The sequence below is a fragment of the Ambystoma mexicanum genome, chromosome 1q, assembly GCF_040938575.1.
Source record: "Ambystoma mexicanum isolate Mex_15411 chromosome 1q, UKY_AmexF1_1, whole genome shotgun sequence".
Taxonomy (NCBI): domain Eukaryota; kingdom Metazoa; phylum Chordata; class Amphibia; order Caudata; family Ambystomatidae; genus Ambystoma; species Ambystoma mexicanum.
Genome location: NC_090922.1, coordinates 133,159,415 through 133,184,118, shown reverse-complemented (window position 1 = coordinate 133,184,118; position 24,704 = coordinate 133,159,415). Strand labels below are relative to the sequence as shown.

At 42.9% G+C, this 24,704-nt stretch overlaps 1 protein-coding gene across 2 annotated transcripts in view; it reads right to left on the bottom strand.

Moving 5' to 3' along the window:
- Positions 1-24,704, bottom strand: part of KIAA0513 (KIAA0513 ortholog) — a 1,246,509-nt gene that overhangs the window by 129,777 nt on the left and 1,092,028 nt on the right. For both annotated transcript variants that reach the window (XM_069636198.1, XM_069636197.1), the window contains one exon: positions 1,048-1,125. In XM_069636198.1, the coding sequence (XP_069492299.1) occupies positions 1,048-1,125 (78 nt within the window). The remainder of the gene's footprint in view (positions 1-1,047; positions 1,126-24,704) is intronic.

Genomic DNA, 24,704 nt, shown 5'->3' with positions numbered 1-24,704 from the left:
GCAACGGGTTTCTGGAAGCATGCTTTCACAGTTTCTGCTATGATTAAGGATCTCTAGATGTCCTTCATTACTTGTTTTTACACTCGCATGTGGGCTGTTCCAGATCCTAGATGATGCAGTAGAAAATACCTAATTCTTCTAAAGTGATAATTCTTATCGGAGGGGTGACTTGCATATCCGGAACCAGTAGTGGAGAATGCACAGTTCCCAATTCTTGTCGAGGGAAGGCTGGTGAACTGGTCCAGAGTCTGGGTGCAAAGGTACAGACCACGGGGTTGCTTATGTTCTGCTAGCTTGTGGCACAGGAGTACGTGGAAACACGATTTACGGGCAGCTAAACAACTCCTGCAGCAGTCTGCAGATAGATCACCAGTCTGGTTAGTGATCGAGGTGTACTAAAAAAAGTGGGGAAACTATGTTCCCTGCTGGCCTGCCCACACTCCCATCAAACCCCATCACCACACCCCTGCCACTCGCAATCTAAACCTCCAAACACACTTGCTGTTTAAGGGAATGTTCAGTGCAGTGCACTTAAGTGCAAGTTTAAAATTCTTCCGACACCATTTTAGAAGTAAACCATTCCAGAATCGTTTCTTTTTAAAATAAAAGTATATGAACAATAAAGTAGAGGAGCACCGCTCCCACCCACTGGGTAAGGGAATACCCAGGCTTTACCTTATTTAATAATGGACTTCAAAGCCCAAATCATTTGAAACCTGCACAGAACCACATCCTGGCCAGTGTCCCAAGCGAATGTACAATGCAGAGGTTTCACTGGAAGCGTGTTCATCCCAATTCTCATTGTACATAACCAAAAAGGATAAATAAAAGCACTAAAATTGTTTCTACGAGGAATTCAACCTACAAAATATAAGTTCAAATGTTGACAAACGTGTGGTAACACATAACCCTCTTGTCTCAGAAACAAAAGCCTTATCTGACCTATAAGCCAAGCTGGTCACTTTTCCTGTAATGCTTGTTTCATGCAAGCTATTGAAGCAGAATTCAAATATGGGCCACAGGAAGTTTGAGCTCAACATTTTTTACCTGGTGGTTGGAGATCGTTTCCTCCTCTCACAGTGAACAGCATCGAAGAAAGCTGCATTCCAAAACCTTAATGTATGCCTAGAAACAAGAGCATATTTTACAGTTAACAAATTTGACATAAAAACCTGGTTTGAAGTTATCTTAATTAGGCAAAATATATTTTACAATTGGACAAATGCATTAGTGCTACATGCAACGCGCAAAATGATTTAGGCCAGACTAAGATAGCTTTCTAAGAGGTAAACGGTAAAGAAAAACACCAAAGCTGCGACACAGTTCCAATGAAAAGTGGTTCAACTACACCAAGTTACTTCCTTTCCAAGTTAATACTTGCAATTACCATCAGATTTGGAAGCATTTGAGGAATGTAACATTTGAGGTTTTTTGATGTACATCTCATCAAGCGCCGATAACGCATAATTTTAAGAATTATATTATTATATTTATATAGCATGAACCCAGTTTGGAAGCAACGGAGCACACAATATTTTCGTTGTAATTTTTCCGGGGCTAGACAATTCAGCTGGATTTCGTATGTTTTGATTACCACATTCTAGTAAATTTTTGTGTGAGCTTGCACTAAAATATTTTAAGAAACAATTATTGTTGTGTTACTTTTATCCAATTCACTGGAAATTAATCTTGCACTGCACTACCTTTGCATGCTAATACTTTATCCTGCTCTTACATTCGACATTCCTGCTTGACCACTGCCCTCTGATGAAATTTCCTTCTGGGCCTTAGATTTTCTGTCTAACCAGGAGGAACTTGCTCGAGCCATACATTTTTCTATACCAATTGAGGCTGATCTGATTTCAGCTTCCTTATATTCGGTGTTTGAGAGTCCCCCTGCTGAATCCTATTCTGGCAGATGACGAGAGCAAGGTTACTTACCAAGTGAGGTTGAACTCTAAACAAAAATAAAGACCTCTAGGGATTAGGAAATTATATATAACAGAATACAAAAACCCTTCCAGCACACTGGCAAGGTGAGATGAACAAAACATGAGTAGTTTCTTGCTCGGGATATTCTGATCACCACCGGGTTCTCTGCAGCAAAACAGTCTCAGTGAAGTAGCATCTAGCCTCTTCTTTACTCAACTCAGGGTCAGTGATACAGCACCCATCTTCTTCAATCCAGCAGAGAAGGATAGTGACTGGCACACTGTTCGCTCATCCAGGAATAGAATGCCCCAATTCATTATGACTGTTAGGGTGCACCTTGCTCTACTATTGAAGCAATCTCTCACATGGCTGCCACGCCTGGTCTTTCTTACTACCAATGTTACTTTCGCGTTCACTTTTAAAATCTTTTATTCAGTTATTGAACCATAAAAAAAAATCCTCAGGATTTTATTGTTACATACCAGTCCATTTGGTACAAATTCATACATCAAGATGGGATAACATTTAGTACATTCCAAAAAAATGTTTAAATGAAATTATAGAAAATGAATAAGATCTAGTAGCACTAAGGTTTAAGGTGGAGAGATTCTGTTGACTTGTCAGACTTTAATCTTGCAGCCTCACAAACAAGTGCTCATTAGTCATCAATAACAGTGGCAATAGTTAATTATTTGTTCCTATGATATCTATGACATCATTCCTTGTTTCATTAGGCCCATGGATGTTCTTTATATTATCTAGTTGGTCATCAAGGAGAAGTGACATTCGATTCACCCAAGTATTAAACACAATCAATACAATCCTGTGTCTCTAGATTTTTAGGGAGGAGTGACTATTATATCAAAACATAAGGTTTTAAAGGTCAGAGCCTCCCCCACAACAAATTGGAGTCCTCCATAGCCTAAAACATCATGTTATTAAGCCTAATACTACCCATGTTGTCATATTTATGGGTTCAACTTTTCGTTTTTCTCCCTGGGAATCAGAGTGGCAGAGAATAAAAAGCATGATAAGTGTTCACAGCTTCCCGGAACTAATACATTTTCACCATTGATCCTCAGGCTGATCTCCCACTGCTTTTTCTCATTAACCAAGCCCAATGTATGAATTTAGATGGTTTATAGACCCTTCCTGGGTCATCAGTCGATTTACATAGAGCTAGTGCTTCGTTGACTGTACGGACATCAGCTCATATCAAAGACTAAGTTGATTCATGGGTAGCAGGGCAAAAAAACATAAAAATGTATGACTTTCTTTTGTTGCATTATACATGGGGCACGCACTTGTGTTTCCTGGCCTCAAGGAGGCAGTGAATTTAGCTCCCTTCAAAGAACCCAGCCTAAAATTAATAGAAAGTGCTCGGGCATACAGTGGTATGATCCAGTCCATGTATTTTTTGAAAACCCAAATCTGCCTCAACTAATATCAACTATGGTGCAGACTTTAGGTTCCTACATGCTATAACCATATGCCCTTTGTATTGTTCTTCAAGTATCTTCGTCTTTATACATTTGCACTTTACTTTATCGACTGTGGTTGGGTCCATGCTTCCTGCTCATTTAGGTTGAAAATACTTTTTCTGACATGTGCCAGCTATGGCAATTTCATGCCTCCCTCCTGACTCATCAAGTGGGTCATAGCTGCCCTAAATGAGTCAAGTTCTGGCGTCGGCCAGAGCCGCAGCCAATAGAGAATTGGTTTTGCAGCTGCAATTGCATCAATTGGGCATAGATCCAATTCAAGGTGAGGCAACGTGTTGGGCATCGATGTGGGGATGCAAAGGAATCTCTTCTGAAACTTATTTTCTACTATTTTCAGCGACTGCAAGTCTGGAAATCCCCATATATCTGTCCCATAAAGTGTGGCTGCCATGGCCTGCTTCTTATAAAGGTCTAGGGCAGGAGAAACAGCACCCCTGCCATGTTTGTAAAAGAAAGCACGGGTGCCATCACTGTTCTTTTCTAAGGTAACAGTGGCTCTCGAGATTTGGAATGTCCAATTGCCACTGTTACTGAACCATATGGCCAAGCAGTCATAATGGCTTACTTTTTCTAGTGACTGCTCCCCTGCATCGACCCCCAGATTTGTTGTTTTACCAAATCTGGGCCTGAGAACTATTGTTTTTGTTTTCTCAGTATTCAATGACAGTTTTAACTCATCACATTTGTTTAGAAATCCTATCAATGACTGTTTTAATCCCTGAGGGAGGTCAACAGGATTACTGCGTCGTCTGCAAAAAATAAACCAAACCAGGAAATCTCACATTTCCTAGCTTCGATAGGTCCCTGCCTTCAGCCAATAGGTACTTTATAATATATATATATATATATATATATATATATATATATATATATCTCTCTCTCTCAGAGGGCAGCCTTGCCTGCCTTACTCCTTTGACAACATCAAATTTGTCTGTGACCTCGCCTCCCAGTCCCACTCTGACTACTGCCTTGTTCTTCCTATACAGGGATTTAATGGCCCTCAACAATCTCAAATGAAGCGAACCAAAAATTGGCTGCTGACAATTCTGAATCAGACATCACAGGAAACGAAGACGAAGAACCTGCAGTGCACCTCAGTTTTTTAGAGGAGATGCGGCTGTTATGTCAAGACGGTCACTCATACAACAAAAAGACCAAAGGATCCGTAGCCGCAACAAGCGGACGAGGAAAAGGAGCAAAAAAACAACAGGGAGGGGGCAGAGGGGCAACAGGCTCAAACAGCAACCCTGCGCCGAGATCATTGCGCTCTGGCAAATGAATGCGAATATCAAGCAAAGCCTTAACGAGCAACAAATTGTTAATCTATCTGATCACGTCTTGACACCAGAAGAGAGCAAAGTTTTGAAGCTCAGTCTAAACTTTGTCCATTGGCAGGCTATGATTATGTACAGACTAGATTGGACTTGGACAATTTTGTACGCAAATTAAATCTGAAAATGTTTTTGCAACCAATATACATAAAAAGAAACCCAAAATTGCGCTGAAAGGTCAGACAGATATCTCTGACATGAACACTCTCACTACTTTGGTCACTTTACAACATGAAAGTGACTCAGCTTTGGATGGTGTATCCACCACTTCAGAAACGCACAGTTTAGAAACGTTGGGTATCTGTACAGATTGGCCATCCAAAAGCAAACTTAAATGTAAGTCAAAATTTTATCTATTAAGTACTCAAAATATTAACATCGAAGCTTTTTCCAATGTCGTAATTGATGACCTGAAACAAGAAAGAAGAAGAAAAAACAGCAAATACACAAGAAGTAATCTTTCTTGGAAACAACAAAAGGCTCTATCTGACATTTGCAAAATGGATAAGTACATAGTGAAACCAGCAGATAAAGGTTGTAATATTGTTTTAATGAACAAAAAAGATTACGTAAAGGAAGCATACAGGCAGCTCAATGACATTAAATGCTATGAAAGACCCGAAAAAAAATACCATCCTAGAAATGGAAAACAAAGTTTGGGATTTTCTAACTAAATGGGAAAATGCTGGAATCTTGAAGGAAGATATTGTTACATTTCTTTTTACTAAACACGCAGTTATTCCAACAATAAACTTCCTCCCTAAACTACACAAGCACCTCACTAAACCCCCAGGGAGACCCATAGTAACTATGTGGCTCACTCCTTGAAAATATGTCCAAGTTTGTGGACGAAGTCCTCAGCACCTTTGTTTCTACGCTACCCTTGTATATTAGGGACACCGCAGATTTTTTATGTAAAATCGATGAATTACCCTGGGAGCCAACATATTTGCTGGCGACCATGGATGTGGTGTCCCTTTATACTTCCATACAACATGAAAATGGTATAAGGACATGTGAAATCTTCCTGAAAACCAGATCTCTCAACTATCTGGAACATACCACCATGATCCTGGAAATGTTGAGGCTTTGCTTGGAGAATATTTTTTTCCTTTTTAACACTGAGCTTTTCCATCAAAACCAGGGCACTGCCATGGGGGCAACCTTTGCCCCATCGTATGCTAATCTTATGATGGGGAATTGGGAAAAATCGGAGGTATGGACAGAATCCAATGACATTTTCACTGACAAAATCATTCTATGGCTACGCTATATCGATGATTTATTTATCATTTGGAATGGAACAGCACAATCATGGCAAGAATTTGTGAAATTTCTCATCAATAATTCCAACTTACAATTCACAGAACACCACAGTGCACATGATATTGTCTTTCTCGATGTAAAAGTCAAAGTTGTTGGACACAAATTGGGATGTGAACTCCACAGAAAGATTACAGGTGCAAATGTTCCACTACATGCAAACAGTGCACATCCCAAAAGTCTTCTATGGGCCACTCCATATGGCGAACTTATTCGCCTAAGAAGAAATTGCAGTCACATAGCTGACTTCGATACTGCATGCCAAGTCACAGCCCAAAACTTTCTAAACCAAAGATACCCGAAATCAATCATCGAGAGATCATACTTAAAAGTCAGGGACATGAAAAGACAGGACTTGCTGATGACATCAAAATCCGCACTTGAGGACAGTACTGAAGATAGTACCATCAGACTCATTCTTACTTTTGGAAGCCATTCATCAACTATACGGAATATTATCAATAAATACTGGAAAGTTCTGACAGTTGATAATGATCTGGGCAAAGTCCTACATGAACGCCCAGATTTAACCTTCCGTAAAAGTACTTCAATTAGAGATCTGGTAGTACAAAGATATATGGTGCCAGATAACATTCGCAAAGGAAAGGATTGGCTTTCCAAGGGCAGAGATGGCTTTTTTAAGTGCTGTAAATGTAAAGTTTGTAAATATGCTTTTAATTCTAATAGCTACACTCACCCTATTCTCAAAATACCCATGCAAATCAAGGGTAAAATGAGCTGCGAATCTGAGCTAGTTGTATATGTCCTCACATGCCCATGCCTTAAATGGTGTGTGAGCACCACGAAATGCAAGCTAAAAGTCCGGATTCTACAACATATTAGAGCTATCATCAACAAGGATCATGCATACCCCATGGCGAAGCACTTTTCAGAGTTCCATGAGGGCAATCCCAAGACTCTTACATTCTTTGGTATCTATAAGGTTGATATTGGCCCTCGAGGAGGTGACAGTGAAAAACTATTGAGACAAGAAGAGACAAAATATATAATTGATTTTGAAAGTAAATACCCCAATGGACACAATATAGATGAGGAATTATATACGTTCTTGGGTGTGTAGATTATTATTTTGTCACTCTAGATTATGTTCATGTCCATATCACCGTTCCATTTGAGGTTTTTCTTCATCTCCCATGAGCAGTACAGGCAGAAAAACAAAAATATCCAAAAAGTCCATATGTAATTTGGCTTTTATGATCATTGGATTGATTTATGCTTTTCCTTGATTCTCTGTTTCATATTCTACTTCACTCTCCAATAACTTTTTAGACACTACTTATACATAGGGTTTTTGTTTTAATTACACCTTTTTTTCTTTCTCTCTTGTTTTACACACTATATTATTGACTTACATATATATTGGAACAGGTAATTTCAGGTTTGGTGTTTTACTGACGCATTCTGAGAAACCCCTCAGAGTAAATAACTATTATTTTGGACCTATCAGGACACAATGTCGGGTCCTGTTATCTATTTTTTAGAACTGAGTAGGAATTATTACGTGCATTTATCATAATTGATCACGGTTCTTGCATTTTACGATTTATTATTAGTAGATACTCTAGAATAATAGGAAACATTTCCTTTTTTCTCCTTTCCTGCACTATGCACTTACACATGGCATGAGTATTTGCTAATATGGAGTTCAGAGCAGAATTGTATCATTATAAATAATGCAGGCATTGGCACTTTATATGCACTATGCACTTACATCTGTCATAAGTAATTGTTTACATGCAGTTTTAAGAAGAACTGGTTACTACGAAAAATGCAGGCATTAGCACTTTATTATACATTTCCATCAGCATTTCTTTATGAGCAGTGTAACATTCTAATAGTTGTTCTACTTTACATGCACTTTGCATTTATAGCATGTATGGGTATGCGTTATGAAGCGGCATAAAGCTGAGGTTACTTTTTAAACCCAGTAACACCAAGAACCCATTATGGGTGCCAACATTTGTATTTTAGCAACCTTACAGTATTTATTGACTAGGTTTTGCTTTTAACGATGCTGCCAAATACTTGGTTCTATTGTTGTATTGTTATTTATATGTACCTGTTCCAAAATGGTCAACAGCCAATAAGTCACCTCTTCACTGTTTGTTATTTGATTCTTGTGTGTTAAAATTTGGAGGAGTTACTGTGAGCAAGCCACAGGAGTGTGGCGAAACGTGTGAGTTAACCTCCCTTTTCCTTGGGAAGCCTTTTTTGGTTTTTAAACCGCTATTCTTGAATAAAATCTTTGATATTTTTCTACGCAATTGTGCAGAAGCGGTTTCTTTTTCCAAAAATTCCTAAGTTTTATAAGCGGCAATTGAAGCCGCGGATTGGCATTATCACAGCAGAAGGGAGTGCAACTCCACTCAAGAAAGGCTTCACCGCCCCACTTCAAGAACATATATGTGCCAGAGGGCAGCCTTGCCTTACTCCTTTGACAACATCAAATTTGTCTGTGACCTCGCCTCCCAGTCCCACTCTGACTACTGCCTTGTTCTTCTTATACAGGGATTTAATGGCCCTCAACAATCCCTCTGGTAGTCCTCTTTTCGGTAGGACTTCCCATAGCAAATTTCACGGGACGCAATCAAAAGCCGTCCTGATGGCCACAAAGGTGGCATAGAGTCATCTTTCTAAGGACAGGATATTTCTGGCTGATGTTATACAGACAGCAACTCTGATCTGTGCCCTTACCCCTCTAAAATCCTGCCTGTAGTGTGCCTATTATATGGTTTTCTGTGGCCCATGCCCGTACATGCCCCAATAACAATGTGGCAAAGATTTTGCCCGCACCGTCTAACAAAGAGATTGGGCAATAATTAGCGGGGCTCCCTCCACCCCCTTTTTTGTAAATAGGAACTATTTCTACCATCCTCCATGAGTCTGGACATAATCGTTTGTGACACATGCCCTACAAAGCTTCCAGAGAATTGAGGCCCATACAACTGGTATAAATCTATCAGTATTTTATCTGGGCTTGCCGCCTTCCCAGTCCTCTGTGACTTGATGGCTGTCACTACGTCCTAGATACTGAATAAGAGTTTCTTTTCACCCTCGCTATTCACTATGGTGTCCCTTGTTGGTTCATTCTCCCTCTCTGCTCTATATAGCTTAGAGAAGTGGCCCAGCCACTCCTCTGCTATTATACTGCATTCAATCTCTACGTTCCCTCTCACCTCTGTGCCCGACAAAAGTTTCCAGAATGTTACACAGTCCCTTGAGTCGAGTGCACAGGCCAATGACTCACATTTATTCTTACAGAAAAGGTCATTTTTTAGCTTAACCATGGATTTGTATTCTGACCTTTTTTGTTGGAAGCAGGGCTTTTTCTATAGTATTGCCCTTTGGCAGGGCTTTTACCAATTCTTGCTTTGCTATATCACAGTCCTGGTCGTACCATACAACCCTGGATAGGACATTGCGTTTTATCTATCGAGTGAAGCTGGTTACAAAAGGGGTAATTCTTATGATAATTTCACCAAAGTTCCCCATCACCTCCAGCGCTTCTGCATCGTTTAGGCTAATCCTTTCAAGGTGGTTGATAATGTTATAGAGACAAGGGTGAAAATCCTGTTGTTTCTAATTCGCCCGTATTACAGCCCTATGGCCGTGGCCAGTGACTAGGATGGCCTGTTTTCTCACGTCCTTGTCTGATAGTAGAGCAAGGCACTCGCTTTCGTAGGTCAGTGCTAGGGGTTTATGGCCACTCTCAAATGTTTGTATAACCTCAAAGTTACTTATCCTGGACCAGACCTCAACTGAAACAAATATATGATCGATTGTCGTTGAGCCCTTTGTCCCCACATATGTTTTATTTTCAGGGCTATCGTTGGTGAAGCATATATTACAGGTTCTGATATCTAGCTCAGATAATACCCTAATGGTATGTATGGCAAGTCTATGGGTTTTCTTCGGATAGGGAGCTATTACCGATGGAATATCCCATGCCTCGTTCTGGTCATCCCATATGCCTTTAAAATCTACAAACTGTTCTAGTTGTATAGGGATGTCCCTTGCTACTATTTTGAATCCAGCCCCCTGGCTGCCTTTTGGCAATGCCAATTCATGCAGTTCCTGGAGGACGGCCATAGAATTTGACCTATTACCCACTTTGAAGATTAAAAATTCCTGTCCTAGCCGAGTTCTTGCAACCAGGAATTGTAGATCCGCTGAGTTGCAAATACAGTGAACTGTCTTCCAGTTCAATTCCACATCCACCCAGATGAGCAGTCCCCCACTAGGGTGGACTCTCGGGCCCTTGGTAGCGGGCAGGTGGAAGGTTTGGTAGCCTTGCATGTCCACTGTGCCAATAGCTCAGGTTTCCTGCAAGAGCACCAACTGGAATTCCCTTATAAACGCGATCCAGCTGGGAGAAGACATTTGTCTTACTAGTCCAGCAACGTTCCATGATATCATCCCCATTGGTTTACTTTTATTTACTTCCCTGTTGTTGATCAATGGTCAATCAACTTCTTCCAGTCCGTCCCCCCATTGGGGCCTCCCCTTGTCTGGGTACACCCACTACCAGCCCCCCACTGTAACTAACCTCCCCTGGTGTAGATGTAATAACAGTGGAGGCTGCTATGGGGATTTGGGTGTTGCCCAATCTGAGGTCGAGCTAAAAAATTGCTGGGAACACACCTGGATCCTTACACCACTGGGGGGTATTGCCCGTAGGCTCACACACACTTAAAGTCCTCCCTAATGACTGGTAGACATCCCCTTGTCATCCTAAACCAATGTACACATTTGTTCTTTAGACCGGCTACATCCTCGAGTGTACCTGTTGATAAACAGCACATTTGTTAGACAAATCATTGGTGAATCTGGGTTTACAGGCTCCTTTCTCCCACTTTGCACCTGGATTAAATCCCTTAAACCCCCCCGCCCCGAAAGGGTTGTAGATTTGATCCTGATAATGGGATCTCTTGGCGTTCATCAATAGGGCCCATCCATCGACCCTAGTGGTAGAAACCTTGGTGCGGATTCTGTGGGTCATGCACTTGTGAGCCCCAAATCGGTCTGTACTCCATAGGTGGAATTCTACCTGCCTCACCACTTTCCAAGAACCTTTTCACATGACCTGCTGTAGGATGGGTATGACCACCATTGCTCCCCCTTGTACCGCCTACTTCACGCTGATTGTCATAGCCCAACCTGATTATGCTCCTCTGAGGACTTTGAGAGATTGGCTGTCAGTTTAGGGGGCCCGACTTTGATATGCATCTGCACAGCCTCTACTTTTTTATTGACCATTTCCATTAAACCCCTGAGGTCCTTCAGATAACCCAAGAGGGGGGCCCATGTGCCCTTCGCAAATGGCAGCTATTTCCTCCTTTAGGTAGCAGATGCTTTTCCTAATCGTGCTAACTAGATCCCACAGTCCATTTCCTGAGACACCAGCAACTGTCCATCATTAGGTTTCTTCAGTGCCACCTTTCTGCCATGGGAGCCCCTTTTGAGCGGTCTTATTTCCACATGGGGCTAAATCCCCCTGTGCCCCCTTGTCCACTTCCCCTTCACAGATTGGATGGTGCTCCTTTTTAACTCCCCTACGTGGTTGGCTTTCTCCCTCGTTCCTACCAGCAAATACCTCTTGTTCCTTACTTGGATTACTTATCAGGCGACTTATCAGGCATAAATACTCTCACCCTTTAGCTGTGGGTTGCTCTCCTAGGCCTTAGCAATCCCTTTTAACACAGTCCTACTAGCAAACATTCATTTACCCTTTCTAACTAGTCTCAGGCTGAGGTATCATCACTCTGACAGGTTTGCTCTCTAGAGCCGGTCGTTGAGCTCAAACTGGATATGGCAAAGGAACAAGGCCACCTCTAATTTGACCTTACCTTTGTCACTGTCCAAGGCTCTGGCCTTGGACCGCAACCATTGTACTTCCTATCTTAGTCATTTTCTCACCCTGTTTCACCCTGAAAAGGACTTTGATTTACAAAGCGAACGTACCTGCAGTCATCTTGCCGGCACTGCGAGCATTCTAGGGCTCTTGCCGTATTCATTCCGCTTCCTGGAGGAGGCGGAGCTTCCCAGGTCACGTGCCTTATCACGTGACTCTCCCCCGCCGTGAAAAGGCAGAGGCCGTCGCCCGAGCCGAGTGTTTCACCCTGAAAAGGACTTTGATTTACAAAGCGAACGTACCTGCAGTCATCTTGCCGGCACTGCGAGCATTCTAGGGCTCTTGCCGGATTCATTCCGCTTCCTGGAGGAGGCGGAGCTTCCCAGGTCACGTGCCTTATCACGTGACTCTCCCCCGCCGTGAAAAGGCAGAGGCCGTCGCCCGAGCCGAGTGTTTCACCCTGAAAAGGACTTTGATTTACAAAGCGAACGTACCTGCAGTCATCTTGCCGGCACTGCGAGCATTCTAGGGCTCTTGCCGGATTCATTCCGCTTCCTGGAGGAGGCGGAGCTTCCCAGGTCACGTGCCTTATCACGTGACTCTCCCCCGCCGTGAAAAGGCAGAGGCCGTCGCCCGAGCCGAGTGTTTCACCCTGAAAAGGACTTTGATTTACAAAGCGAACGTACCTGCAGTCATCTTGCCGGCACTGCGAGCATTCTAGGGCTCTTGCCGGATTCATTCCGCTTCCTGGAGGAGGCGGAGCTTCCCAGGTCACGTGCCTTATCACGTGACTCTCCCTCGCCGTGAAAAGGCAGAGGCCGACACCCTTGCGGCGATAAGCCCGGCGGGGACAAGGCTGCTAGCTGTGCTGTTGTGCGGCTGTTAAGCGGATGGTGGCGAGGACACTCCATTATTGATTCCTATATTGTGACCCAAGTAAGTCCCTTTAAGCCCCCCTTCGCTGCGGCATATTGGTCCACCTAGCAGTTTATCTACTCTTTATTTAGCCCCAACTTAGTAGGTAATCCCTTTACCATTGACTATGAAACGTAACATGAAATCTCTAACAACCGGCATGCCACCGGTTACTGAGCTGCACAGGTTCAATAGCTCAAGCAGTTCCCAGATTCCTCACTCTGTACCTATAAAAAAACCACGACTTAGTTCCACGCCGAGGTCTTGCACTATGGGCACTATTAAGAGCCGACCTGAGATGCTCTTAGGAATGGATATCCGTCCCTTCTGTAGAAATCCCAGTGGCACTGAAACTAACCCACACCCTATCGAAAATGCTGTAGAAACTACTTCATATCAGCCAATAATGGCCTCTCTGAGTCAAAAAGATACTACGCATGGGTTGGAATCTGGTATGTCTGCAAAGTATTTAATTTGCCAAAAGGAGCCTCCAGCTACTGAGATAGATGCTAGAATTGGTGAGACTTTAAAAACTGGTACAATGTCTGGCCAATCTGTTACTTTTGCGAAAGAAAATGTTTCTCTTACTGATCGTGCCATTCTAACAAATGTTCTAACTGGTGTCGCAGTTTTGCATCCTGATGGCCCATCGATTGCTAATCCACTATTGAATTCAGCTGTTCAGGATATACCTGTAATTAATTTAGATACTATTGCTTCTATTGAGTCATCTCAAGTCTCATCGGTCAATTTGTCAAAATCTCCTGTGCTATTTACAAATGTTAGTGCCTCAAATTCAGCTACAAATCTGTCCTTTATAGCTCCAACTCCCAGACAAAATGGCTGAAAAAAAACCTGCTACTACTGGCGGCCTTGATTCCCAGACTGTCAGTACTAGCATAGCACTTACATCTATGAATAATGCTATCTTAGCCCTTGCCAAACTGTTTGAAGTGCTAGTTGTAAAGGCAGAAACACAATCAAACCAGCTTGATCTGTTACTTGATAATCAATTTGTACTTTTTAATAGACTTGGGAGCCTGGGTCAGCCTGACGTTGCTACAAATGGTAAGAGGTCTGTATTTTCACAGACCTCTTACCCGGCTGAACCCATGGATCAAGCCTATCAACCTATGCCATTTATACCCGAACCCATAGTTGATACGATGGAAAATGCAGTCGCGACTAAAACTGATTGGCAGAAGAGACCTATGTATTCCCTTTTTGGCACTAAACCCAATGTGCCCGATCCTCAGAATCCCCAGAATCCACTACCAAAAAAGCCTTGTGCGCTAAAACAGGAAAAAAAAACGAAAAACATTAAATCTGCATCACCTCATACTTCCCAAATCAAAGCCTTCATTAGCAAACTCTCATCCCCAGCATCTTCTTGCGTTTTGGCATCTAAAGCCATTACAAGAAAATATTCACAACAATTTACAAAAAAAGCTAAATTACAGCCAACTCCCATTGTTCCTTCTTTGGCACACAGTCCTTTAAGCCAACTGATCAGTGTGGCTGAGCAGTTGTCACATACAGACCTCACTAAACCAAGGATGGGCAACTTTAGTGGCGAAGAGGACAGTGTATCTAACCTAACTACAAATAGTCTCATAGGTAAAACTCCTGTGGCACAGAAATCAGACCATGAGTATATGGGGAAAGAGATACGAAGAGCAGTTGACGAATATCTATCCTCTAAAATAACCCCTAAACATGTGACTTTTGCGCCGTTCATCTCGGCTAGTGAATCATTGCCAGTGGTAACACCAATTCTGAAAAAATCCAGCCCCCCTGTCTCTGTGAACACAGCCACTTCTGGTAATTTTGTGCCTATATGTTCGGGCGGAACTGGTAACATTAAAACAGAATCACTTGGCGATATAGAACGAATTCTACAATCCACCTTCGCCAAGTTTCTGGAAACCTCTTTCGCCCCTCAATTAGCTCAACAATCTAAAATAGGGACTAGTCCCTGTACAAACTTTAATGAGCTACTGGTACCAGCTAAACAAAAACTAACTACCAAACATTTAAAGCGACCGGCAATTCATTGCCTGACTCTTAGTTGCCAGCCATTGCCGGCTAAGCAGTATAATTTAAATCTGGCTTCTGTTCTCTCGATATTTCGTGAGATTCCAGAGCTTGATGACATTAGTTCCATAGATATAGATCTTGTGGAATTTCCAGACTCTTCTAATCAGTCTGTTGTAAACCTATGGATTAACTCAAGGGTGGTTCTTAACACCATATGGGCCGTGAAATCACAAATTGATGAGCTGGGTTTCATGGTGTTTCTCACCCCTGATGTTCCAGATAGAGCTCCTAGGTGTATAGATGCCCCTCAAAACAAACCTCCTAATACCCATCAAGCTTGCCCCGGAAAATCCTGTAGTTGTCAAAATCAGAGCAAGCAATCTTAGCATCCACCCTTCCTCACATCAGAGCTAGTCTTTGCTAGTTGGAACTCTAGAGGGAATCGGTATTTACTGAATAATTACTCTTCTCATCTGCTGAAGTATGATGTCATATTGTTGCAAGAAACATGGTTGGTTACATCACCGTCTTGGAACAATTATGATGTATGTATATTACCTGCTGCAAAGCACCAAATGGGTCGCCCAACCTCTGGCCTGTTAACGGCTGTTAAACAGTCGTCCGGCCTAAAAATCTTCCCATGGTTCTGCCCAAATAACTTCATACAAATGACCAGAATTGTTTGTGAAAGCCACATATGTGCCATTATTAACGTTTACTGGAACCCTCTTGGCATTTCGGATGATTCCTTTATGGAAGCTATATCTAAGGCTTTCGATATAATTACGATGGATGGAGCCGTAGATATGATCTATTTAGCGGGTGATCTGAACCTACATTGTTTGGGCCCCTCTCTTAAATCCGAACAAAAACGCTTGGACAAGTGGTTATTATTTACTAAATCACGGAATCTTTACATGTTGAACGGCGCACATTCACAAGACATACCACCTAGAGCTACGTGGCATCGAGCATGTAGTCATGGGATTATTGACTTTACGTATGTTAACATGTATATGTCAAACATGGTCACATCTTTCCAAATAACAGAATCAGAGATGAGCGATCATAACATCCTGTGTACCACCTTCAGTTCGAATATGCTTATCTCTAAACCACACTCTGCCTTTCTTAAGGGAACGTATGAAATAAACCCTGCTAGAAACCGACTAAAGTGGTCGGAGCAGTCTCTGAAGGCCTTTTCGGCACGATACCATGGCGAACTAAATAATAATGACTTAAACCATCTGACGGCAGACACGGTTTTCCATGACCTTATGCAGCTCTTTCAAACAAGCTCTATCACTTATAATCATAAACAAACCTCGCATTTGCAAATTCCCAACCATGAAATAAGACTTAGAAAATCCAGGGTTCGTGCGGAAAAAAGGCAAGCGTTAAAATTACCACCAGATCTCCGTGGGGCTGCTCTGCTACGTATACAAACTGGTTATAGAAATTGGGTAAGGGGAATAAAAGCCAAACTTTACCAAACAGATGGGAGAAATATGCTAGCATCTCTAGCAGCCAAAAATTCTGCTCAGTCGTGGTATATTATAAACCAATCTACATCAGGCCATCAGGTTGCCTGTCAAACAAACAATGTAACAGAGGATGCGTGGGTACGCTATTATTCGGATCTATTTGCAACTCCGCGACCTCATACCTTTGCTCTGGAACTAAAGTCTAATCACCCGTTTTATTTACATTTTGATAAAGATGATATCTTGTATTACATTAATCATGCAAGTAATTCCCGAGCACCTGGCCCTGATGGCCTATCAAATGCACATCTTAAACAATTCCCCAACATATGGTCAGATATATTGTTTACCATGTTTGAATCAATTAACACGTCACAAAAAATTCCGATATCATGGAGACGATCTGTTGTTATCCCAATATATAAGAAGGGTGATCGTGCCAATCCGTCTAGCTATAGACCTATCTCATTATTATGTCTCGGGCAAGATTTACACCCGTCTCATATTGCGAGATCTTAACAATTGGACAAAGAGGAACTTCAAAAGGGATCCGTACCAATCTGGCTTTGTAAGTGGCCTGGGAACGATCCCAAATATTATCACCATTAATATGCTGAAGTCCCAATATGCATCCAGGAAGCAAACTTTATATTTTGCGTTTATTGATTTTAGTTCTGCTTTTGACTCCATAAACCGAAATCTCCTTTTTACCAAACTAAAAGATCTTGGCTGCCCACTCTCGCTTTTGTCTTTAATTATTCATTTACATACAGACACTACCATGAGAGTACGACTCTCAATGCAAGGACTTCTGTCCGCCTCCTTCCCTACCTGTACTGGCTTAAAGCAAGGCTGCACATTGGCGGCCTCATTGTTCAATCTTTTCATTTTAGATTTAGGTTTATCATTTCGTGGAATCACAGTAGATGCTCCGGAGCTAGGGGGCCAACGTATCCCTTGGCTGCTCTATGCAGACGATTTGGTACTGATTTCCCAGACCCCGATAGGTCTACAAAATCTTTTAGCTGCATTGGCAACCTATGTGGAGGTAAATGACCTAATAGTAAATCTAACTAAATCTCAGATTATGGTCTGCAGTCCCACCACTAGATGCAAATCCTATAAGGGATTTTGGTCTTTTCAACAACAAACTATGGACATTGTTCTGGAGTATAAATATCTCAGTGTCTTTATACAAAACACGGTTAGTGATGGGAAACTGCTACATATGCTAGACTCGAAACTGTTAAGTCTGACATCCCAAGCGAAAATTTTACTTTATAAGTTTGGGAAATTTACGTTAAAACACATCTTGATGTATTACGAACAAAAGGTTGTCCCCATTTTACTCTACAGTGCTGAATCCAGACTGTATGCCAGGGATAGCATGTGGAATAGACTGGAGGCCACCTTTTGGAAAAAGGTCTTGCGGCTTCCAAATTGCTTACCGCTTCCAATACTACGTTTTGAATTGGGCTTGAACTCTCTCCCTAGTAGAGCTAAATGGAGAATGTGTGCCTTTTTCGCAAAAGCCTCCTCGGCTTGACCAATAATAACATCTTGAGTACGGTCGCTCACCATCTATCTGGGTCTACATCTGGTTTTTCGCTAAAATGGAGAAATACTGTTCTGGACACCTTAGTTGGAGCAAATATCTCTTTACAATTTCTTATTGATCATCCGGCACGAGCAAAAAGGAAGTTCCTCAACTGGGATTGGATCACAAATTACGATCTTTGCGTAACATATAGAGATTTCGATCCTAACCTCTTTGGTACTAAATGTCGAGGTCAAGCGGCAGGCTATCTTATGAAATGCCCATCTGCACATATACGCAACAAATTTTTGCGGACAAGGCTAAATTTATGGCCGACGAGAGAAATCCTGGTTAGACGCAAATCTATCCCAGCGGACCTCCACTTTTGCCGTTTTTGTGAGAAACAAAATGTAAAGGAAACTCTGCAACACATAATTGTGTCATGTCCAAATTTAATGGCCACTCGCGATAGACATTGTAGTAAGCTATTATCTATGTATATGGAGAAGAATGACAATGAGATATGGAGTATTTTATTTAAGGATGTTAGATTTTCAGTAATGAAGGCCATAACTCACTTTTTAGAGGCAGTTTTACCTGACGAGATATCGATCTAAAATAGCCTTCTTGTGAGTATTTACCCCCATACATGTGAATCAGTATCGTTACAACTACTGTTACTAATATGGCTTCTATTCTTCTTAGACCGAAGTGTACTTTCACATTGAACTCGAATTTTAGCTCATAGGTATAATTTTAACCTTGCTTCTTTCGGTCATTCTTCTCCATTTTGTTGCTTGTTGATATTGTATGTATGTCTATACTGTGTTAACAATTTTATATTGTAATGATTCTTTTTATATGTCAATTATTTTTGAAAAGTTGATGTCTTCAGCTATATCAAAATAAATAAAAAAAAAAAAATAGTAATTTTCTCCTCTGTTGGGTTTTCCCATTACCTCTTTATGGTGGCAACCAAATCGTCATATCCTCCGAACATGCACACCTTATCTCTCGGCAAGTATCAGACAGCCCCATCAGCGATCAGTCACTATATATCATATGGATCCTTCATGCCCAAATCCTTACATATGGACATCTTCTAGCATCTAGTATTAAATGCCCTCTTCAGATCCTCACACTTTTCTTTACCTTGTGACCTGCTCTCCCCAACCCAAGGGACAGAACCTCAGGATCATTTTTGACAGCAACCTTAATCTCCACAACATTTCTACTGCTACCTCTGTTGCCAAAATATGCCTGCTTATCAGGAAACCTTTCCTGTACTCACCTACCACTCCGTTTAAACCCTCATCCTTACTTTGGGACTCACATTTTTTAAAAAATAAACCTTCAATAACCAGGAAACAAACACATAGAATAATATTTGCCGGATTCATTACAATTATTTGAATCATAACATTTAATGTTTAGTTGAGCAAAAGAAAAAAGGAAACGCATTATTTAAAAAACAATGAGAGAAATACAACTATCACTTGTACACAAAAATAATCATCACAAAATTATAAACGTATCTACATATGCATATTCATCCAACTACTAATCCATAAAACAAACTTCACAATTTTTTGATATTCATAGTTAATACACAAAGTAAAATACTTAAAGCGGGAATGATCTTTTTCATATCAACCACCGTCCATCAGCAATATCCCAACCGTTTTGGATGTAACACCACCGATTTGAGATTTCGTCTTCATCAGGTTAATGTACACCTAACAAAAATACATTCAGGGCTCACAAAATCTACTAGCCCACTAGCATTGACGAGTAGTTTTTATTGAGGGTGAGTACCATTTGCATAATACTCAACCTTGCTGGCAAGTATGGGGATTTTATAAACTAATTTTTCATATACTGCAAACACAATGATGTTCTTGACATTGGAAGAGGAACTCCTATTTCCTGGTTGCTGAACGTTAGGAACAAATGTAGGTCTATTGATTCAGTTCATTATTTTAATAATCTGACCTCAATCACAACCCAAACCAAAATCATTGTAAAAACAACCCCTTTTAGCTGCACACATGAAAAATTATAAGTTACTCACCGTAGTGACTAACTCCATACTATATGGGCGTCCCTCGCTAGAGACGGAAGCTTTTTCCCCAGAAGAATCATCTTCCCCTCTAAAATTAGATGCACGCAGGGGCTCGGCCCTAGGAGCATGCTCTCCCCTGACGCACCCACCAGCACCACTCCTCAGTCCCCTTTGACGCGCTGACAATATTAACATTGCCTAATGACACCAGTTCTATTAGGGGCAAGGATGGTGGGATGTATGCAGGAAAAAAGACTATGGACTAGGAGTACGTCAGTCACTATGGTGAGTAACCTTTAATTACTGCTACGTCATGTCCCCTTTCCTCCATACTGTATGGGCGATTACAACTGAATGTAGCCCCAGGGTGGAAAGTTGCCCCTCTTAAAAAAAAAAAAAAAAGTTCCTCAGCACTGCCTGGCCAAATGCTGTGTCCAACCTGGCGCTGGTATCCAAGCAGTAGTGCTTGCAGAAGGCCGAGGGTGTAGCCCACATAGCCACTTTGCTGATAACCTGCCGCCGGATTTGTGTCTTTGGAAAGCTACTGCTGTGGCCTTGCTCTGGTGACTTGGGCATGCTTGTGTTGCCCCTCATACACCTCCTTGATGGCCATAACCATCCACCTTGCTATGGAAGCCCTTGAGGCCTGACAACCTGGTTTTGACGCCCCAAAGGTGATGAAGAGGGCATCCGATTTACGGAAGCTCTTGTTTCTGTCCAGGTAAAATCTTAGTGCATGTCTGACTTCCGGACAGTGCAATACCCTCTGAGCCTCATCCTTAAGGTCCGCAAAGAATGTTGGTCATTCAGGTGAAAAGAGGAGACAACCTTCGGTAGAAATGCGGGTTGTGTTCTGAGCACCACCTTGTCCATGTGAAATGTAATATATGGCTCGGATGCAACCAGGGCCTGGATTTCGCCGATTCAGCGTGCCAAGTTAAGGCCCACTAGTAGGGCCGTCTTGATGGTAACTAGCCTGATGTCCATGGATGCCATGGGTTCGAATGGTTTGTGCGCCAGGGCACATAGAACCACATTAAGGACCCAAACCATGTGTGGTATCTTGATAGGTGGATACAGTTTAGTCAGACCCGCCAAGTGCCTCTTGACCACCGGTTTCAAGACCTCCTTGCCCGAGTTCTTGTAGGCCCCAATGGGTGCCAGATACATGTGACATGTGTCTACCTGCACCACTGAGTGGGCGAGGTGCGCTGAGAAGGATAGAACATCGTCCAATGATCAAGTCAATGGGTCAATTTCCTTTGATTCTGCCCAGTGACTGAACCTGGTCCACTTGCTTTTGTACTGGATTCTGGTAGCGTCGCTCCTAGCACCTGGTATAATAGCCAGGGTAGCCTGCGACAGGTGCAGATGCTTCAGGGTAACCTGCTCAGGAACCATGCTGCGAGGGCTAACTTCTGTGGGGTGGGGTGAACTGCTGTGCCCCCTTGCTGGGAGAAATGGTGGGCTGGGCCCATTGGAAGGTGTACCGGGAGCTGATCTGACAGACTGAGAAGTTCAGAGAACCAGGGTCTTGCGGACCACAATGGGGCTATCAGGATGAGCCTAAGGCTCTGCGACTCCCTGACCATGCAGGTGACCCTGTGGAGTAGGGGGAAAAGCGTTCGCGTTCATGTTGTTACACAGGATTTGTATCACGTTGACTAACAAACCCCTGCCTTGCCCCAGACAAGAGGCAAACTGGGGGCCTCTCCTGTTGGCACTGGTGGCAAAGAGATCCACCAGCGGATGACCCTACCTGGTGAAGATCCCCTGAAGGACGTCCTCGTTCAACTGCCATTCACAGTTGTCCGAGCCCAGCCTGCTGAGCCTGTCCACCTCTAGGTTGGACTCCGCAGGGAGGTGAATTGCCAACAAGTGCATGTTGTTCACCAGAGCCCAGTCCCAAATGTCGATCGATCTGCAGAGGGGAGACCACCTGGTGCCACCCTGTTTGTTGATGTAATACATGCAGGTGGAGCTGTCTGTCTGAATGAGAACAGACTTGCTGGGGATCATGGGGAGGAAGGCTTTGAGGGCAAGCCAGATAGGCATCATGTCAAGCCAGTTGATGAGCTCCAGCTGGTCCTGACGTGACCATACTCCATGGACAATGGCTGTCCAAGGTAGCCCCCCACCCCTCTAGGGACGTTTCTGTGGTAATAGTGACCTGAGGTGCCGGCTGCCAGAAGGGCCTGCCTATCCGCAGGTTGACGTCTGTACCCCACCAGACTAGATCCTGGTGGAGATGTTGTGGTATGCTGACCTGCTCTGCCTCGGATCCCTTTTCCTGATTCCAATGGGCAGAGAAGTGCAGCTGCAGCCTCCTCATTTTGAGCGTCCTATGTTGCACTGCGAGGAGACATGAGGCCATGACTCCCAACAGGTGTTGGTACCACCACGATGGCGTCATTGCTCTTTTGTGAAAATGCCCAGTGGCCCTCTTGATAGCTGCGATCTTGTCCACTGAGGGGGAAGATCCTCTCGGACCTTCTGTCCCATATAAGTCCCAGGAAGGTCAGACTCTGCGTGAGCAATAAATAACTTTTTGAGATTTATAGAAAATCCCAGGTTGTATAGTGTGTCCATGAGGGCGGAGGCCGTGTGCTGGACTGCCTCCGGAGAGCTCGCCCTGACTAGCCAGTCCAGATATTGATAAATGTGAGGACCCTGTGCCCAGAGTAGGGCTGCCACTGCGTTCATTAGCCTTGTAAAGAACCTGGGGGCCAAAGTGAGTCCAAAGGGTAGAACCCTGTATTGAAAGTGAAAACCCATAATCCTGAACCTCAGGAAGGACCAATGGGGTTTCCAGATCGGGACGCGTAGGTGTAACCATCTTGAACTTTTGGAGAGGGAGAGAAAGGTTCAAGGAGGAAAGGTCCAACAGAACTCAGGTCAGCTGCTTCATCAGGAAGCAAACAATAGAGTTCATGGAAATCAACAAAGGTAGCGTTAAACAAGTTTGAATGGTATGGGAAAACATATAAGGTGGTCAACAGGGGAGAAATGATCGGTAAAGCTGGGGGAGTTAGGAAGGCATTAACTACAAAGATCGAAGAACCTGAATGAAAAATTGCAGAAATTGAGAGGAGAAATAGCAGTGTGGAAGATCACTTAAAAAGAGATTAGACAGCGGCAGACATGCCTGACACAATGGGACATGCTGGTTAAATTTAGTTATGCCAAATTCCTATAGAACCCTCGCACAGGGAGACAAACCAGGTAAAATGTTAGCTTGGTTGTACAGGGGCAGCAATAAAAAGGCCCCAATATACTCAATCCAATCAGCAGTTTCCAAAGTAGAACACACAAGCTGGGGTCAACTCTGCATTCCAGGAATATCACTGAGCTATACAAGGACCCTCAGGTAGACAGGGACGAAGAGATACAAGGCGCGCTGGATCTCATTTATTTGCCACACCTAGACGACATACAGGGGGTTTGCTAAAAGAGCCTATAATCTCAGAAGTAGTGCTGGTTACGATAAGCACTTTGCCTTCGGGCAAAACCCCAGGCACGGACGGCTTACCAGGAGACCATTATAAAGAATATGCTAGTATCCTGGCGCCAGTCCTAGCAAGGATATGAAATGGGAATTCTCCCTGGAAGTATGAGAGAAGCCTCAATAATCCCACTACTTACACCACATAAACATGCAACTGACTGCGGATCTAACAGACCTCTGTCCTGGACAGTAAGATCCTCATGGCAGTACTGGCAGGAAGGGTACGAAAAGTGATAAATAAGATCATACATCCTAACCAAACTAGGTATGTGCCTGGCAGGAATATATCCTGAAACTTAAGAAGGCTACATCACGTCAAACAGTACCAGAGATAGGCACGAATATTGCACGGTGGCTTCGTTGGATGCTACCAAAGCATTCGACTCAGTGCACTGGGACTGGCTATATGCAACAATGATTAAATTGGGATTCGGCCACACTACATGAAATGGGCGAGACTAATATATACCACACCGATGGTGAGGGTCAGAACGGGTGCTACCTACTCAGATAAATGGGAGCTACAGAAAGGCACTAGACAGGGTTGCCCACTGTCCTCGATGCTGTATATAATTGCGGTGGAACCAATTGCAGCCTACCTCAGGCAGGAATATATCGATTCTGGAATAAACATAGATGGGGTTTTATTTTAATTTTATTTATTGCCTTTGATTATAGTTAAACATTTAGTATCCATGTATGCAGATGATATGTTGATATGGGATACATTACTCACCGTAATCGTATTTCTGATGCTTGTATCTGCTTAGATTCACATGCTGTGCATAGGCCGACATCTAGTGGAAGCTGCGGAGTATTACAGTTTGTTTTTCGAAACTCGAAAATGGGCGTCGACACAGGCGTGCCAGTAATACTATCCCTAGTGTGACGTCCACTGTACCCAAGATCCCTCACGCGTCTAGGATCCTCAGATTGTATTTTTTCTGACATGAGGAAGCATGAGGAGTAGCGTGAGTACAGATAATCCAAGCAGATAGACAGAAAGGTAAGACTACAAGCAATCATGCGCCTTCTCTCGGAGGGGAGGAAGGGTGGGTCGCATGTGAATCTAAGCAGATACAAGCATCAGAAATACGATTACGGTGAGTAATGTATCCCTTCTGAGGCTTGTGGAATCTGCTTAGATCACATGCTGTGCATAGATTAGCGAGCAGTACCAGAAGAAGGAGGTGGGATGTGAGAA